We start from the raw sequence: 19,444 nt of genomic DNA on the forward strand, positions 1-19,444 counted from the left end.
GTGACTTTAAAGTTTACAAAGTATTTACCTCATAATAATCCTGCAAGTTTGGTTGTAAAGTATAATTATCCTCATTTTGTAGATTAGGAAACTGAGGCTAAGAGAGGTTAAATAATTTATCCAAGGTCACACAGTGAGGGAATTAAAATACAAACATCTTATCTGTTTTGCTTAGCAAACCCTCTTTCAGTATCTTTCCATCTCTGTCTGAATTATCAATAATGAATGAATGGGGGCCCCATTTTCCCAAGGTATCTGCTAACACACTGTCTGTCCTCTTTTGCAGAGTGACCTTTGGTCCTGTGGCATTACAGCTATTGAAATGGCAGAAGGTGCTCCCCGTAAGTGGTTTTTTTTTCCTTCATTTTTGCAAAGACACTAATTTAAGACTGAAATGTATAGCATAGAAGTGACTGACTGTAATCTAAACCTAGCCATGAGGTTTTAAAAAAAGAAACAGCTGTGTTGACAGGGATATCACTGACAAAGCATTTTAGTGAGAGGATGGTAATTGCTGTGATGTTTCAGATATAATAAGAATATTTGACATCTATTTCTGGTGCTGACCTTTTCATTGAAGGGGAGAGATCTTAGGATCTCTGTTTGTTTTTAAGTGCTGTTGATATGTGGTGGCGGAAACCATTCTAAGTTTAAATATTGACACTGATTTTTTAAGTTTAAAATTAATATTTGCTGAAATTTTGAAATATGCTACAATAATGACTTTTATAGATTGTGCATGACTTGTTAATATGAGAAAACTTATCTTCAGGGAGAAAAAGATACTTCCTCTCCTTTGTAATTTTCTTCTTTTCTTTAAATCTACTTACTTCTCTTTTGGATTAAGTTAAATTAGCAATAGAAATTTGACAGTTGACTCAGGAAAAGGTTTAGAGATGGAAGAAAAGCAGAAAAAAGCCCTAGTCTCTCTCTTTAATTTTTCCATCAACCGACCAAACAAAAAGCTTTTATTAATAACATGTCCTTTTGGCAGGTGATGTACTAGGTGCTGGGGATGCAAGCATAAAAACCAAGGCAGTCTCTGCCCTAAAGAATCTTATGTTGTACTGGGGAGATACAATACATTTGCCATTAACTAAATACATGATGTTGGGGCAGTTGGTGTAGTGGATAGACTGCTGGGGCATAGGGTCAGGAAGACCTGAGTTCAAGTCTGGCTTCAGACACTTAGTAGCTATATGACCCCAAGCAAGTCAGTTAAACCTCTTTGCTTCGGTTTTCTCATCTGTGAAATGAAATGGCAAGCCTCTCCAGTATCTCTACCAAGAAAACGAATGGGGTCACAAAGAGTTAGATGCGACTGAAAAAGAGTGAACAATAAATGCCAGATATATACAGAATAAAAGGAAGTGATTTTAGAGGGTAGTGGAAAAACTGAGGGATCAAGAAAGGCCCTTGAATTGTTGATGCAATCAGCTACATAGCAGGTAAACTTCACCTGCTTAACAGTTTTGCTCAGGATAGGTCCCTAAAGAAGAAGGAGAGAATATTTGAGAGTCCTTTGATAATGGAATTCGTAGGAGTTGGTGAGGTCACCAAGAGAAAGCACATAGAAGGGGGAGTACACTCCCACAACAGGGATGAGATGTGGAATCAATAAACAGTCAGGCGTTTGTTAAGTGCCTGTGACAGTGTCGGGTACTGGGTTAAGAAAAATGAAAGTCTCTGTGCTCAAGGATGTAGAGTTCTGTTTTGGGAATAACACAACATGAATATGAGTAAAGTACATTCAAAATAAATGCAACATGATTTTGGGGAGGGATGGTGCTAGGGAGGGGATCAGGACAGGTCTCATGTAGCAGATGGTGCTGGAGGTTCATAAAGATCTTGCTAAGGAGACTGGGAGACTTGGTAAGATACAGTGGTAGCAGAGCAGTTGTAAATATACTGGTCAACTAAGATTATTGTAGGAGGAAAAAAGTCTGTCCTGTGTGTCCCTCCATAACCTTTCTGATCTGAGTCACAGGACAGTCATTAAAAAAATGAGGGGTAGCTAGGTGGAGCAGTGAATAGAGCACTGACCCTGGAATCAGGAGGACCTGAGTTCAAATCTGGAGCCAGACACTTGGCACTTACTGGCTGTGTGATCTTGGGCAAGTCATTTAACCCCAATTGCCTTGCCTTTCCCCCTCAAAAAAAAAAAAAAAGAAAAAAAATGAGATCATGTACATGCTTTTAGGGGAAAGACACAGTAAATATATTTTAAGTCAGTAGTAATAATATTGAGAATTCTTAATTTTCCCTTTGGGGGAAGAGAAGGACTGTCAAGAGTGGCTTGGTAGGCTCATATTCTCAACTAGTGATTATAAATGAAATATTCCTGCATCTTTTGGATGGTCCTTTTCATCTAAGGTCTTAGAAGTCACATGACATGTTAAAAGTGGTAACTTCAACCAGGTAATTAACCTTCTTTTTAAAATTTTACATATTGATATTTCTAAAATCCTGTACTCTTTAAGACCTTGTGTAAGTCATTAACCCCTGTGCTAAATTTCCCATAAATAGTATAATTGGTACGATTGGTGAAAAAATGTCCATGTCTGATTTTGAGAGAACAACTGCCTCTTTACTCTTATTGTACTTGTTTTAGTGACTTGTTATTTTTAAAGGAAATTTAGGTATTAAGATTTGTTTTCCATTAGTAAGATTTCAAGCAGATTTATTCTGAAATATACCAGTCAGATCAGAATGTGGTGAACAAGGCAACTGCCCTGTTTTTTAATGAATCAAAGTAGTTTATAAACCTTTTATAACCAGAGGAAATTTGATTTATAAACGAACCAAACAGATCATGATGAAAATGATGAGAAGCTTCATGCTTTCACAGTTGTTTGCTCTCTCTGTCTTCCAACCAGCTCTCTGTGACATGCATCCAATGAGAGCGCTTTTCCTGATTCCCCGGAACCCTCCTCCTCGGCTAAAGTCAAAGAAATGGTAAGTTGTAGACATTTGCCTTTTGTTTTCATTTTGTTTGTTTTTGTAGTTTTGCCTTCAGAAATGGTTTCTGGTTTCTCATTTGATTTAAACCACAGAAGCTGGATCTTAGCTTTACTTGAATAGTATTTGAGACTGTGATCCAGAACACTAAATGAAAGGTGAATTGATTTTTGTTTTGTTTTGGAAACCATTGCTTCTCGAAAAATCAGGTCTTTGAAACATGACATAGCAAAAAAAAAGAAACAATATTCTGTTCACAGTGGAACATTATGTTACGATGACAAAGTATGCGAGAGCCCCAAACTTAAATTTAGTGGACTATGACTAAGTGCAAAATGGATTTTAAAAATCCATTACATTAAAGGACAGTGTCACAGACTTTTAGTCCCTCAGTGGAAAGGAGCCTTTTAAATTAATGAGAGCTTTTACTGTAATTATTATAAAGGACTGAAATTAAGCACGTACTTCTTGCCAGATGAGGAAAATCCATCAACAGTGCAATGTTTTTCCTCCCACAATTGGCTGTATCAATTGCTTGCTGGTTTTTGACCCAAACATATCAGGGGAGTGGGTTGACCTTCAGTAACGGCCTTTAGAATTCCAAAGCACAGCCAAGTGTTACTTTAGCTTTAGTGAAGGAAAGCAGTTGTTTGTCATGCCATGGCCTAACCTTTATAAGAGAAATTCTCCCTATCATTTCCTTTCCTCTCGACTCTCTTTCAGGCTTGTCCTTCAGTAATCCCTGTCTCCATTTCCCTTTGTCCTTTGATTCCTCAAGTATTTGAACTTCTTGAATTTATCTCCCTCCCCATGTGCCTTTTCTGCTCTTCTAAAACTACACTCACCTGAGTTTCTGATGACGCTGCTTTGCACCTTTGCTTTGGGTCCTTGAAGATATTACTTTGGCATTTAAAACAACAAAACCCTGAATTTTAATCCAGTCCTGTTCTCTCTGCACACTTGAGGATTTCCATCCTTCAAGCTCCAAGATAACTCTTTAGATTGGTGGATGTCTCTGTCATTAACTTTCCATTCTAGTATTGTGGCTAGATGGTACAGTGGATAGAACTCTAATTACCCTGGACCAGTCACTTAATGGTTCTTAGCCTCAGTTTCCTGTTCTATAAAATACCTACATCACAGTGTTGTGAGGATCACAAATGAGATACATCACATGTAAGACACTTTCCAAACCTGAAAGCACTCTATACATGTTACCTATTATTTATATTCCTGACTGGGTTTCCTATCTTAAATACCTGTGGCAACCTGTCGTCACAAACAATTGTCACAATACTGTCTGGCCTCTTAGGTCTAGTAAGGTGTCTCGATAGACTTCTGTGTACTCTTCCTCTTCCTCTTCCTCTTTCAACTAACTTTAGGTTCCCAGCTTATAAACATATTCCTTGTGTGCCTGTGTTTGCCTTCTTCCCTTCCTCCCCCCGATTCTCTGTTTTCTCTTTGTGTGTCTCCACTCTGCCCTTTACATTTTTGGTCAAAAATTTCTAATTTTATTTTTTATTGGGAACTGAAAATTGTCCTTTCCCCTTGTTTTTCTTGCTCTCATGTCTCATCCTTAGCTACAGTAGACTTCAAATAACTTGAAGTTGACTGCATCAACCTTTTTTCCTCCCTCCTTCCCCTTTTGGAACACTTGTTTTTCCAAGAGCACATAATCTCAGAGGTTTCTATTCCTGTTTGGTTCTTAAGACGTGTACATCCCTTTGAGTTTTAGAACCATTGGTCAGCTAACTGAAAACAGCAGCGAGCCAGAATGTCCCGAAATTCCACTCTGGGACTGAATTGGCATTTCAGCCGTTTTAGGAAAATGATTTGAAGATCTAAAATATCCTTGATTTTGGGCCTCCTTCCTCTAAAATAGGACCTCTTAAACTTTTTTTTTTCCACTCTCAACCCCTTCAGCACTTGTTAAACTGTGGGTCTTGACCCCACCATGGGATGGAGATCCATGGTTTAAGAAGCTTTGCTCCAATGCATATCACAGACCCATTATTCTTTATTTAGTAGCTTTTCTTCATGAATTGCCATGATTAAAAAATGCACCACCTGACAGCCAACTTTCTGGTGATCAACATTTCCAGCCATGTAGTCTTCTGCTGGACCTACACCAAGAACCTTTTTTGCCTTCCTGAGCCCTGCTTTGAAGCTTCTGCGAACTGAGCCTTCCAACATCCAGGGTGACTTTAGAGCTAAGATGAGAAAGAAGATTTTGGTGCTTTGTGGCTTTTACAACTCCCTTCAATTCTGTCTCTTTCTTTTGGGGCAGCCTCTAACCCAGGCACCATCTCAGGTGGTTTTATAGAATAGAACTGACTCAAAAGTGGTTGGAATTTTCTGTCTTTCAGGGAAGTTTAGTTATTTCCTGATAATTTACAGATCCCTTTACATAACCTGTAAGTCTGTATGACACATTGGATGTAGAGCTAGTCTCAAAATCAGAGACCTAGATTTAGGATTCACCTTTGACACATCTAAGTGTGTGACTAACTAAAAGTTGCAGAGAAGGTGATAATGTGAGTGGGTAAGATCGCTGGGAGATCTCAGCACTGATGAAATTACATACACCGACACAAAATGTGAGGGGTGGATGGGAATTTATTGAAATAATTTCTTAAAATTTAATACATATCATGTATTTGAAGGAAATGGAAGTCATCACACAATTAAATGGCATGTTGGGAAATAGATTGCTATAATTAATAAAATATTCTCTTTAGAAGATAATTAAGCTACTTAATAGTTTCAGCTCTGGAAGGGACGTCTTCAGAGACAACATGGTACAATGGAAAGAACACTGGCATTGGAGTCAGGATCTGAACCCAGGTTCATACGTAACTTGTGTGACCTGTGCTTTCTTCTCTGTAAAATGGGAGATATACATTAGATGGCCTTTTAAAAAGGTCCCTCCCCTTTCTAAATCTTAGTGATCCTTTGATTTTACGATCAGAGATCATCTTGCCCAAATCTCATTTTACAGATAAAGAAACAGATCTTGACAGGCTAAATTATTGTCAGAATCGTAGAGCCAGGGATGACCATTGAATGGTCATGAATCTCTCTTGGTGTCTGGTCCCATGTTCTTAATAAAATGCTGAAGTCAGGGATGTCCCTCTGTCCTTTCCTCTTACTTGTGTATAATAATCTCTCTTGCCAATGTGAAAATTGCATTGATTTATCTCTCAGTTATGTCCTCATAGAAATACTCAAGTTTACTTAAATCCATAATCTAAAAACCAAACCTTTACCTATAATGTCAACACACTGTGAAAGAAGCTTCATTAGAATAAATTTAAATTTAACTCTGACTAGTTAAATAGGATAAGTCAAGATATTTTCCTAAAACTTCACTCAGAAATCTTCAGAGAAAAGAGAAATGATAGGTATTTAATAAAAATAAAGTCATTACACAATTACAAGTCAGAGGTAGGACGATTCAAAAGTACTATACTGGGGGCGGCTAGGTGGTGCAGTGAATAGAGCGCTGTCCCTGGAGTCAGGAGGACCTGAGTTCAAATCCGACCTCAGACACTTAACACTTACTAACTGTGTGACCTTGGGCAAGTCACTTAACCCCAATTGCCCTCCAAAGAACCAAAAAAAAATACTGTTTTAATAATAATCTTTCCTTAGGTTTTATATTGTGCTTTGACTTTTACAAAGCACCAAATTCACAACAAACCCAGGAGATAGGTAGCACAAATATTGCTATCCCCATCTTATAGATGTGGAGATAGAGTCATAGAAATTAATTGGCCAGTGACCATACAGTCAGTAAAAGAATCAGTCTTAAAGCAAAGGGATAAAATGTAGCTTCCCATAAGGTCTTAACATGTTACCTCATTATAGCATGGAAATGACCGTCTCCATTTTAAAAAGCTTTACTAACAAAGGACAAGCTCTGACTGGTCTTGCTAAATTGGAAAGGCTTAATCTGGAGGCCCAAAGACAAGACTGTATTCCTGCTTGTCCAAAAATTGTTCTAGCTTAATTCAGAGATGCTTATCATTAGAAGGTTGGCCCCTGGGTGATTTGGGTGAGGGAGGAGGGTTAGGGATGGCGGGTGGGTGGGTGAGGAGCTTGATAACTCCTAAAGATTTTAAGCTCTGCAATTGCAAAAGGAGTATATACATTATACAAATCTAGGCTCTTTTGAAGTTTGAAATAGAGAAAATAGAACTGTGATGCTGTCTTTAGATCTTAGCTAGCAGAATGAACCTAGATAAGAGTACCTGGGCTTTTTTTTTTCTTTTAAAAAATAATACAGTCACAACTGTTGATTTTTATCTCTGTGCTTTAAAATGATTGAAAACTGAGAGCTTTGTGAATGTGAAAGGACTGATTGGATTAAAAGGCCTGTAATTTGATGTCCGCACTTTCTGGCCTTTTTTCTTTCTCCCATCCTTTCTAGCCTGTGCTTCAGTCCTTTGCTTAACCAGGTGATCTGTATAGATGATGGGATCACATTGTGGTTTAAATTAACCCTTTTTCTCACTGTATGTCAGTGGGCTTGGTCCCTGTGCATTACCCTGTTGCTCGTAGGAGCCTCATGCACTACTTTCTAGGCCTTCCAAAATGTCTTTTGAAGCATTTGTATTTTTCTTGTGTATTTGGGTTCCACCAAGACCCTGGTTTGCTGGCTTGTGGCTGTATGTTGATTGCTTTGCCAAGGTGCTTTCTTCAGTGGAAACTTTATGACTCTTTATGATACAGATTCTTAATTTTCCCCCCTTTCTTCTACAGGTCAAAAAAGTTTTTTAGCTTTATAGAAGGCTGCCTAGTGAAGAACTACACGCAACGTCCCTCCACAGAGCAGCTTCTGAAACATCCTTTTATAAGGGATCAGCCGAATGAGAGGCAAGTTAGAATCCAGCTTAAGGACCATATAGACCGGACGAGGAAGAAGAGAGGGGAGAAAGGTATCCAATGTGCTTTGTTTTTTATCTTTTTTCTGCAGTTCTTTCCAGCTTCCTGTCCCTTTGGATAGGCGTCACCTGCCCCTTCAGTGACTGGTGCCACACGGCCTTTGGTTAGGTGTTCATGTTGGCGCTAGGCCTTAACTTCTGGTTCAGGCACAGACCCAAAAACAGGCATTGTCACCAAACTGGAGCCGAGGTGAGGCTGCCAGTGTGCCTCTAAGCTGTCCTAAGCTCCTCCCGAATCCTAGACACTCAAATTAAGGTGTGGTAGCTGGACAGTGAGCAGAGTAGTGGAGGTATCTGTCAGCTCTTTCTTGGTATTTGGAAATATCTTTGTTCCTTTTCTTAATCCATCCTAAATGTTACTACCAGAAAAAATTTTTCATTTACTAAGTATTTATGTTCATTAATGTCTTCCTAAAGTATTTCAGGGCTTTGATGGGTCTGTAATCTCATCCCTGTTGACATGCCAACGATCTAGATCACAGTCTGTCCATGCCTTCTAATTCTTTGCAGTTCTTGTCTGTGTCTCCACACATGCCAAGGGGAGAGGAGAGTATTCCTTTACAATCCTTGACATGGTTTGTATATTAATGGGGCTGCAGGCTGTGTATTATCCTCGCTCGTGTCTATTTTTTTGCTTATACATCTCTTTGAGGAATGTCCTTTCTCTCTGCGGCTTCCCCATGCATTTTTTTCAGAATAGGTAAAAGTTGCAGCCCCTTCCTGTCCACCATACATTTCTCCATTGTTTTCTGAGAGATCTGGAGCTTTACTTCTTCAGACACTGTGATCTGCCATGGCTTACAATCCCATAGCATCACCAGAAAGAATATTGCAATTAAATAGATGAACTTCTGTTTCCCAGAGAAACTTGAGGGTTGTTCAGAGTACTCCATTCAGTGTCCTAAGTTCAGTCCAGCTTGTGCTCATCCTCCCATTGAAATCCAAGTCCGGGTCCCTGTCCTTTGGAATATATGTCCGAAAGAGAAACTTAGATGGACCAACTTTATAGATTGTCCTTCTAACGCTTGTCATAGTCTGAACAATAGGTATTCACCAAAGTGCTATTTCAGTGATGTCCTTCCCCTTCTTAAGGGATCTGCAGTGGTTCCCTGTTGCCTGTTTTGCCAAATCCAAATACTTTGGCCTATATTTCTACCCTACATATGTCATAATTATTCTGCATCTGTCCTTTTGTGGTATTTCCTCCTGCTAGAATAACCTCTCTTTTCCTCTCTCCTATCAAGACACCCAGTAAAACCCACTTCATCCTAAGAAACCTTCCCCCAAGGACTTCATTCTATAGTGAACCTTCTTTCATCTGATTCCTAGAGCAATTACGACAGTAGGACCTTAAATAACTAAAAACCTATGAATTAGAATCTTTTTTCCGACCTTTGAAGGAAGTCAGATGATGAGAGAAAAATCTTGTAAAAGGGATTTAGTCAAATTGAAATCCAGGGCATGTCCTGGTACCTTTTAATCTTTCTTATCTGTTGAATCTTAGTTCATTTTTTAATAATAGTCAAATTATTGAGTTTGTTCTACTGCATTATTTCATTCTTCAAAAATTAGTCATGTAAATTAATTTGAAGTAGGTGGATTTTGAAGTTACCGAATGACTCACTAGACCCAAAGAATGGTGTCACTATCAACTACAAGGGAGAAAGGCTGCTAATAGAATTATTTTGAGGCACTTCAATGAAACCATAAATGGCATGCTCATCAGTTTTACAAATTACATAAAGTTAAACCCTAGAGACTATACGTGAGAAAAAATGGATTCAATCTCATGTGATGAACTAGAAAAAAATAATAGAAAAGGCTTAAACTGAGCCTTAAGTCAACTGAAAAACTATGGAATGAGGAATATGGAACTAGACAGCCATTCACTGATTTTTTTGTGAACTATAATTGGTAGCACCAGAAAGCTAAGATGGCCCTAGATTACATTCTCAGAAGCACAGTGTTCAAGACACTATATTCTGACCTGGTTATATCACATTCAGAGCATTTATTTCTGGGGGCCAGTTTTTAGGAAGGATGTTGACATGCTTGAGCATATGAAGAAGGTCAATAGGAGAGGACACTCTAAATGTCATAAAAGGATCAATTTGAATGAATTGGGGATTGTTCACCTGGAGAAAAGCAAATTTAGAAGAGGCATGATAGCTTTCTAAAGATATTTGAAGGGCTATTGTCGAGATTAGACTTATTCTTTTTAGCTCCCAGGGTGCTAGGGCTAATGGATACAAGTTACAGAGGAATGGATTTTGGCTCAGTTGAAGGAGAAATTTTTCTTCAGAGCATTAGTTTCATGTTTCAGGCTTCCTGTAGGAATTTTTCACCTTAGTGTCTTGTTGGCACCTCAAAAATCAACACTTCTCAAACTGAATTTCTTTTCCTTAAAAAAAAAAAAAGAAAGAAACCTAAACTAAAAACCCTGACATTTTCTCTGAATCTCTTAATTTATGTGGATGACACTACCATTTTCCCTTTTGGATGATAAGTAATTTGTTCAATGTGGGTACTTCCCACCAACAATGCCCTTCTTTATCTCATCTTCCTTCTCTTCCTATATGACCCCCTTCCTAGTCTTACCATAAATCTTTCATGAGGGTTCTTACCAATGTTTTGAAAGCCTTCCTCTTTTTTTTATACCTCGAGGGTATCATTGCATCACTGGGTTGTTCACCTAATTTTCTTTTATTTTCACACCTAACTGGCCCAACTTCTTTTCCAGATATACATGCCATTAGTCATATCTTTTACTCCATTTTTTCCATTGTCTGTTGAGTTTTGTGGGTAATTTAGATGTTCCTCGTTCGTTGTATTCCATGTTTCAAACACGTTTAAAGGATGGGGTTTTGTTGTGGTGCAGTCAGCAAGGCAGTGTAGTTTCCAAAATGCAGAGTAGACTAAGGCTTTGTCTTCCTACTCAAGTTTTATGTTTAAGTCATTCATCTGGAGAATTTCTTTAAGATGCACCCATCGATGAGGTAGGCAGCAAGGTGGCATTGTGGATAGACTGATAGATTTGGGCTTAGGAAGAAGAGGTCAGATCTGGCCTTGGCTACTTAATAGCATGTGATCCTGGGCAAGTCATTTAACCTCTTTCTTGGCTTCAGTTTCCTTATCTGTAAAGTGAGAATAGTAATAGCACTTGCCTCATAACGTTGTCGTTAGGCTAACATATGTAAAGTGCTTTGCAAAACTTAAAGGCGACATATTAAATGGCCATTATTAGGAAGAACATAGTAGCTTTGAAAACAATGTCTGGTATCATATAAAAAAAGTAAACAATGTGAAATGCAAATTTTTGGTTTTGTATTGAATCCTCTTTTTGTGCTAGGTACATGGAAATATTCTTTTTTTTGCTTTTTGTATTTAAGTTCAAAATGAATAAATATTAAAAAAATTTAAAAACATTAGGATATAAATTCATACCTATAAAGAATTATATGGGATCTGTTGTTATTTAGTTGTGTTTGATTCTTTGTGACCCTTATTTGGGGCTTTCTTGGCAAAGATGCTAGAGTGGTTTGCCATTTCCTTCTCTTGCTTGTTGTACAGATAAGGAAATTGAGGCAAACAGGGCTAAGTGGCTTACCTGGGGTCACACAGCTAGTTAAGTGTCTGAGGCTGGATTTGAACTCCAGGTGAATCTTTTTCCTCCATGCCTAGTACTCTTTCCATGATGCCATCTGGCTGCCCATTTATATGGAATACAGCTTAATAAACTATTCTTACCAGTTTTCTTCTGTCAAGCACCCAGCTCAGAGTCAATCGTGAGGCAGAGAGACGCTTGCACTGCATTTTACAGTGTTCTCAGTTGAGGCTCAGTAAGACGTGTGTGTGGCGCGTCATGGGAGTTTGCACAAATGGATTCGAATTCTCCAGCACATCTCAATACTTTTCTCTTAAATTTCACAGATGAAACAGAGTATGAGTATAGTGGAAGCGAAGAAGAAGAGGAGGAAGTGCCTGAGCAGGAAGGAGAGCCCAGGTAATAACTGAAGCGCACGTTTTGAAAGTCTGATTCTTGCCGAAGCAATGCTTGGATCCTGGACGTTCTACACGCATCATCAAGTCATACTTCTCATGCTTGGGAAAACTTTAACTTGACCTAGAGATATTCTGTTGCTTTTCTCTCCTTTTCTGTTCCTTACTCCTTAAAAAGGTGCCTGTGAACATCTGCTTTCCCTTCCTTCAAACCTAGTCTTCCCCAAACAGACAGATTTGTTTTCTCCTTTCTGGCAACTAGTGTGCTGCCAGGAATTGCATACTTTATATTTTCTCCAGAACCATCTTCAGGTCTGTGTTTTGGGTGCAGACATTTTCAGCTTTTTGCTTGCCTTCATGAATTTGGGGAAATTAAAACAATTTGACTTGATAGGTAGAACCTAGATTATCTGGTGAAGATAGGGATTTGAGAATACCTGTGTTTTTGGGGAGGTGGGGGATGAGCTGTGAGGTAGAAAGTGCAAGAATTGATCAAAAGCAAGGAAGAATAAGTTTAGAAACCTATTGGAACATGTCCTAGAGAACTGTAGCCTGAAAGAGCCTGAAATGGGTTAAGAAGATTGAAGAAGGGAAAGGTGGTCCATATTCTTTGTATCCGTATTTTCTTTGTGCATAAAGACATCTATCTGTTCATGCTTCACCTAAGAATGTTAATTCTACTAAAAAAAATTGTAACCATTCATCAAAATATCATAAGAATTGGTTATTTTTGTCAATTACAAGTGTGAGTATTGATAATATTGAGCAGTTACCTGTCAGATCAAAGTTAAGCTACATTATTATGTAGCTGTCATGTTCAATCATTGTTCTAGAACCTGGGAATATAAAGGCAGAATTTTAAAAATAATTTTAACTTCAAGGAACTTAATTTTGTTGGGGTGGGGGGGGAGGACAGCATTTATACACATAAGTAAATACCAGTTAATTTGAAGAGGATCAGAGTACCAAAACCCAAAGAAATTGAAAAATATCTCTTTTTCTAGTTGGTACTTGGGTTGAAATTTTTAAAAAGATCTAAGCATTCCAAGAGACTATAGAAAGGAAGAAGTACATTATAGCAATGAAGACATGATCTGTGCAAATGCAAGAAGATGGGAGAAAAAATGGTCACATTTAGGGAATAGCCAAGAGGCCATTTTGGCAAGAAGAAAAAGTTCTTGAAAGGGATTAATTAATGAGTGTGAGAAAGGCAAATTAGAACCAGCAAAGGCTTTAAATTCCAAGCTGAGGAGTTTCTCTCTCTTCACAGAGCCACTGAAAACTATTGAGCAGAGGATTAATATGGACAGATCTAAACTTTAGCTAATTTGGCAGCTGTGTAGAGGATGGATTGGAGAGGGAAGAGACCGGAAACAGGAAAACTGATTAGTAATCTGTTGTGATGGTTCAAGTGAGATGTCATAAGGCCCTGGTCTGGAGTGTTAACTGTAAGAGTAGAACAAAGGCAGCAGACAGATCTTGAGGAAATAGAGTTGACAAAACTTGGCAGAGTGAGGGATCAAGAATGACTCCCAAGTTGCCAACCTGAGGGCATGGATGGATAGTATAGGAAGTTGGGGAAATTTGGAGGGGGTGCAAATAAGGGGAGAGGTATAGAGGGGGAAGGGCAGCAGAAGAGGGTTACATGTGGAACATGGTGATGATCTGGTGAAGGAGACCCAGAAAAAGTGGTCATATAGAGGGGAATGGTCAATAGCCTAAATGTCAAGAAGGAGAAGAACTGAGAAAAGGACACTAAATTTTACAATTAAGAACTGATTTATTGGGCTCTAGCCAAGTGGTGTGGTTGGAAACCAGATTGCAAGGAATTGAGATGTGAGTAGGAGGTGCAGAAGTGGTGGTTAAGTGCTTGGTTTTTGCTTTAGAGGAAATGCAATGTGTTGTTGTGAAGAAATTGGGGAACTGGGGAGAAGAGGGAAGCTGAAGTGACATTGTATGAATTCTATTGAATTCTGTTTTCAGAATTTGGAACTATCCTTGGATGTCAACAACTAGATTTAGATTTGGGGATCGCTGGTTTCAAATGTTAAGTGGAATTTTAAAGTAAAGAATTACACACGTGGTTTCAGACACCTAAAAAGTATTAGGCCAGCTACTGTCTGTGTAGCATTGTCTGTGCTTGACAGGATAGGTAGAGCAGCATAAGATGGACTTGTCATCTTCAGAGTTTTCATTCTCCTTGAAGAGACGTAACCAAAAAGAAACAGAACAGTTACTTTATTTGCTAAAGTGTTTAAGGACATTACCTGGAAGTACAGGAGTATGGAGAGAGGAGAGAGCGATCAGAGCTCCTGATCATGGAGAATAGGTACCGTATGAGCTGTGCTTTCAAGGAAGGGTAGGCAAGTGATACTACACAAACTAATTTCTTTCCCTCAGCTTCACCTTTTGGAATCTCCAAATCCTTCCATGCTCAGCTCAAATACCACCTCTGGCCATGCCACTCCCCTGCTCAGAAGACTTGGCTGGCTTCCGATTATCTTTAAGATCAAACACAAACATCTCTATTTGACTTTGACAACAACCTGCCTCTAAACTTACCTTTCCAGCCTTGTTAGGTGTTTCCTTTTATTTATTTATTGATCCAATGAAACTGGCATTCTTACTGTTATTTACATATAATGTTTATGAGAAATGTGAGATGGGGAGATTTAGAGACATCTCCACTCTGCATGTTCACATGGACTATTTGTGCCCGATTGGTGGTAAAGCCTTCGGGATTCCCATTGGTAGGATCAGCCACAGTCGGAGATATGCTGTACCTTGACTCAAACATAATAATGTTATTTTAATCCTCTTCAAGTAGAAAGAATAACAACCAACCTATCAACTCATGATGTTCTCTTTCTTGTCTTTATGCAGTTTGTCCCTAGGCCTGTGTTGCAGCAAGCACCCCAGCGTGCCCAGGGTGGCTGCCAACACAGGTTCTTAGATCTGCTTTTCTAAAGGAAAGCAACTCAGAATGGGTTAACAAGCTTGCTTTAATCAATCAAACATCCATTGCTTACCTAGTTCAGGAGAAAAAGGTCAGCACCCTGAACTTCAGAATATACAGAGGTTACAAGAACATTTCAGCAGACAGGCTTCCAAACTGTCCAACCATTATATAATTCCATACCTAATCCCAGTTACCAGAGAGGGAAGCATCAGCATCTGGGTTTTCAAAGCCGGGGGGCTCTTAACAGTCTCATCTGGTCAGATCACACAACACTTCTCAAAGTGAACCCCAAAGCAAAGTCTCACATCAGGGCTTATATAGCCTTCTCCTGGCTCAGAGAATGTAACAAGCTTCTTGACCCACTGCCCAATCACAAAGTATCTCCTGAGAAACAAGCCTCCCACCCCAGGCTTCAGGTGCACTTAAGCCTGGGGCAGGGCAGATCATAAACATTTACATTCCTATAACAGCCTAGAAGGCTTTACCTCCTCATTGCTACCTCTCAGAAAACCTAGTTCCCTTAGGAGCTCAGCTCATGTTCCACTCTCTACATAAGGGCCACCTTCTATTTTATTTCCTGTTCTTCTTATCTGTTAGTGTCTTCTTCCCTCCTTCCTGTCCCCTTCCAATTTCCTTATGTTCACTTTATAGAACTGTTGATTTTGGACTGGGGAGGGAGATTGATGAGTCAGTTTTAAAGATGGTGGAATATCTCAGTATAGCTGTGCTGTATGCAGTTGGAGATACAGTGGCTGACATGTAAATATTTTAGTAAATTTTTGTTACATGAATAAGAGAGGGCAGCTAGGTGGCACAGTGAATAGAGCACCTGCCCTGAAGTCAGGAGGACCTGAGTTCAAATCCGGCCTCAGACACTTGACACACTTACTAGCCGTGTGACTTTGGGCAAGTCACTTAACCCCAGCTGCCCTCCAAAAAGCAAAAAAAAAAATGAATAGGAGAAATGTTTGCTAATGATTACAAATTACAATTAATGAAACTATAAATTATAGTTGTATTATATATAATAATTATATAGGAATTAGCATGTTATTAATGGTTATAAATTATAATTAATTAGAATTATAAATGGATAAATTCAGTGGTGCTGAAGTGCAGGTGATGGGTTGGAATTATATAGAGATTTGACAGTCTGTGTAGAAGGGATGGTAGAAGCCATGAAAATGGGTGAACTCGCCAAATGAATACATTTAGAGAAAGAAAATCAGGTGGTCCTGACAGAGGTGATGGAACTCAGGTTGCAGAATGAGATACAGTTTTGGACATGGCCAGTGTGCAAATTCACTTTGCCTAAAGTTATGTTAAAGGAAAAAATGGAGTAAGTGTCTGAGATTAGATTTCCATAAGCTCAGAAAGTGATTTGTTCCTGTGGCTATCACTTATTCCTGCATGTATGTGCATTTTTTTTTAAACAGTTCCATTGTTAACGTGCCTGGTGAATCTACCCTTCGACGGGATTTCCTAAGACTGCAACAGGAAAACAAGGAACGCTCCGAGGCCCTGCGGAGGCAGCAGCTCCTACAGGAACAGCAGCTCCGAGAGCAGGAAGAATATAAGAGGCAGCTTCTGGCGGAGAGACAGAAACGCATCGAGCAGCAGAAGGAGCAGAGGAGACGACTGGAAGAGGTAGAGACGGGAGGAAGGGCTCAGTGTGGTCTTCCTTTTACTCTGCTTATTCTAGGAGAGAGTAGCCACTAGTCCCCACACATCTTCTCGAAGGAAGCTTCCGCTCACCCAGGCATGGCCATTCACAACCCAAGGAGCAGGTGTTTGCTTCTAGTCAATAGCATCCCTGCTCCTGGCCCTTTAAGGAAAAAGGTTCAGATGCATAGAACTGGTCAGCAGGAGAATGGCCTGACATGGCTGGTAAGGAGCTCCCTTCTCTAGATGTCTTCAGTCAGAGAGGGGATGAGCCTTTATCAGGAACATGGTGGAGAAAAGGAATTCTTTACAGATCCAGGTACAAAAGGAGAGCGAGAAGATCGTAATAAACCATTGAGAGAGTGCGGGTAACCTTGGACGGTACAGACTCAGTTGAATCTTGAAGTCAAAAAAACAGTTTGATCAGCGATCAAAAAGTGATCAGTGTGTGGGTTTTTTCTTTTTTTAAAAAGACTGCTAGGTAGCATATTGAATTCTGGCCTTGGAGTCAGGAAAGCCTGAGTTCAGATTTGATGTCAGACACTTACTGGCTCTGTGTTCCTGGGCAAGTCACTTAATTTCTGTTGGCCAAAGTTACCTCAGCTATAAAATTGGGACAATAAATTGTACCTACCTCTCGGGATTGCAGTGAGTGTCAAATGAGATAATATTTGTAAAATACTTAGCACAGTGCCTGGCAGGTAGCAGACACTATATAAATACTAGCCTCTATTATTATTGTTATTACTACCTCTACTCTTATTATTATTTTTAATTGTTATTTACTTATGTTTGGGAGGCAGTTGGGTATAAGTGACTTATCCAGGGTCTCATAGCTAGTAAGTGTCTGAGGGAGGAGTTGAACTCAGACCCCTTTGACTTCAGAACTGGGGCTCTATCCACCTTGCCACCTAACTGCCCCTTTTATATTCTTAATGTATTCTTTTGAAATTCTTTTATTGATTGTTTTTTTTTTTAAATCACTTTGTCTTTCCAGTGATTTCTCACTTAACCCATAAGCATTTATTGAACTCCTGCTTTGTGCTAGCCTCAGAGAATGCAAGTATAAACACTTAATCCCAATGCTCAATGAGCTTCCATTCTGATGGGGGAAATAATAAGTATGGGTGTATGTGCATGAATGTGTGTGTATGTATATATGTCTGTATAATGAATACATATAATAGAATGCAGAATATTATAACTGCATGTAGGATAATCTCTCTGTATGGAGAATAAATATAAATATGCCCCAAGTCGTAAAATACAAGACTATTTGGGATTCAGAGCACTAGAAGTTGTGATTAGGAATGACTTCTTGTAGTGTTATTTTGAAGGGCTTCCATGAGGCAGAGGTGAAGATAGAGTGCGTTCAAGGTGTAGACAGATGACTGGTTCAAAGTCACCACGATGGGAAATGGAATATTGTGTGTCAGCAAGAGAGGAAAGTCCCTTTTGATGAATTATGGAGTGCAGAAAGGAGAGTAGCAGTAATGCCCAATGAGGCTGGAAAGATAAGACCAAATTGTAAAGGGATTTAAAGCTAAGTAGAAGACGGTTGTTTTTTTTAAAATTCTGAAAGTGATGAATATCATCACTAGGGTTCATTAAGTAGGAGAGGCACAGTCATACCAGAGAAAAGACTTTTGGATTCATCAGTAAGATGTTTTTGGCAACCTTGGAAAGAGCAGTTTCAGTTGAGTGGAGTCAGAAGCGAGACTCCAGTGAGAAGTAAGAGAGGTTAATGGGGTCTACAGGCATTAACAGCTTTTTCAAGGAGTTTGAGAAAGAGAGGGAGATACAGGATGATAGCTGGAGGGAATGGAGAGGTCTGGTGAATTTGTTTTAAAGAATAAATTAAACTAGGACAAGTTTGAAGGCAACAGGGAAAGAACAAGGAGCAGAGAGGGAGAGGTTGAAGATTGAAGGGAAGGAATTGAGGTTGCAAACTGCTGGAAAAGATGGATCATTATGAAAATTGTGGTTAGTGTCAGTCACCGAAAAAGTTTTTATTGGGCAGCTGATACTGTCCTGGACACTGAAGGCTAGAAAGGAGCATAATAAGATGGGCAGGTGATCAGGAAGACCAGGAAGTTTTAGTGACCTGCAAACTGATATGAATCAGTAATATGATACGGTAGGCCTCCCGCCCCCCAAAAATGTTGATGGGACTATAGATTACATTAAAGAGAGGCATCGTATTTAGGATTGGGAGGTGGCAGCCCTGCTGTGCTCTGCCCTCCTCAGACTACATCTAGAATAATCTACTCCATTCTGGGCTCCATAGTTTAGGGAGAAAATTGATTAGCTGGAGAGCTTTCAGAGGAGGACGGCTGGTAGGAAGGACCATATGAAGATCATTTGCAAGAACTGGAATGTTTGGATTCTAGAAGGTTTAGTGGGAGATGTGATTGCTCTTAAGAACTTATAGGGCTAATAGAAGGGAATTGCAGCAGCTAGGTTTTGCACTGGAGAGAGTGCTGCGCCTGGAGATAGGAAAATATATTTTCCTGAGTTCAAATCCAACTTCAGACACTTTGTGACCTGAGGGGCAAGTCACTTACCACCTTTTGCCTCGGTTTCCCCATCTGTAAAATGAGCTGGAGAATCTTTGTCAAGAAAACCCCATATGGGTCAGACACTGAAACAACTGACTAACGAGGGAATAGACATTTGGCACTGCTTAATAGAAATTGTGGAGAGCGTATGTAAGGAAAAACTTCTTAACAATAGAAGATGTAGGGGAGGCTAGGTGGCGCAGTGAGTAAAGCGCTGGCCCCAGAGTCAGGAGGACCCGAGTTCGGTTCTGGCCTCAGACACTTAACACAAAAAAACTAGCTGTGTAACCTTAGGCAAGTCACTTAACCCCAATTGCCCTCCAAAAAGCAAAAAAAAAAAAAAAAACCAGTCGAAGATGTCCAAA

At 39.4% G+C, this 19,444-nt stretch overlaps 1 protein-coding gene across 37 annotated transcripts in view; it reads left to right on the forward strand.

The window, feature by feature from the left end:
* Positions 1–19,444, forward strand: part of MAP4K4 (mitogen-activated protein kinase kinase kinase kinase 4) — a 273,822-nt gene that overhangs the window by 196,996 nt on the left and 57,382 nt on the right. For all 37 annotated transcript variants that reach the window (XM_069100536.1, XM_069100527.1, XM_069100530.1 and 34 more), the window contains exons 8-12: positions 287–341; positions 2,877–2,955; positions 7,720–7,895; positions 11,832–11,904; positions 16,296–16,506. In XM_069100536.1, coding sequence (XP_068956637.1) covers positions 287–341; positions 2,877–2,955; positions 7,720–7,895; positions 11,832–11,904; positions 16,296–16,506 — 594 coding nt within the window. The remainder of the gene's footprint in view (positions 1–286; positions 342–2,876; positions 2,956–7,719; positions 7,896–11,831; positions 11,905–16,295; positions 16,507–19,444) is intronic.

This window comes from Petaurus breviceps, unplaced genomic scaffold (assembly GCF_028583685.1).
Source record: "Petaurus breviceps papuanus isolate PSGF00001 unplaced genomic scaffold, PetGlider_PUasm1.0 419, whole genome shotgun sequence".
NCBI lineage: Eukaryota > Metazoa > Chordata > Mammalia > Diprotodontia > Petauridae > Petaurus > Petaurus breviceps.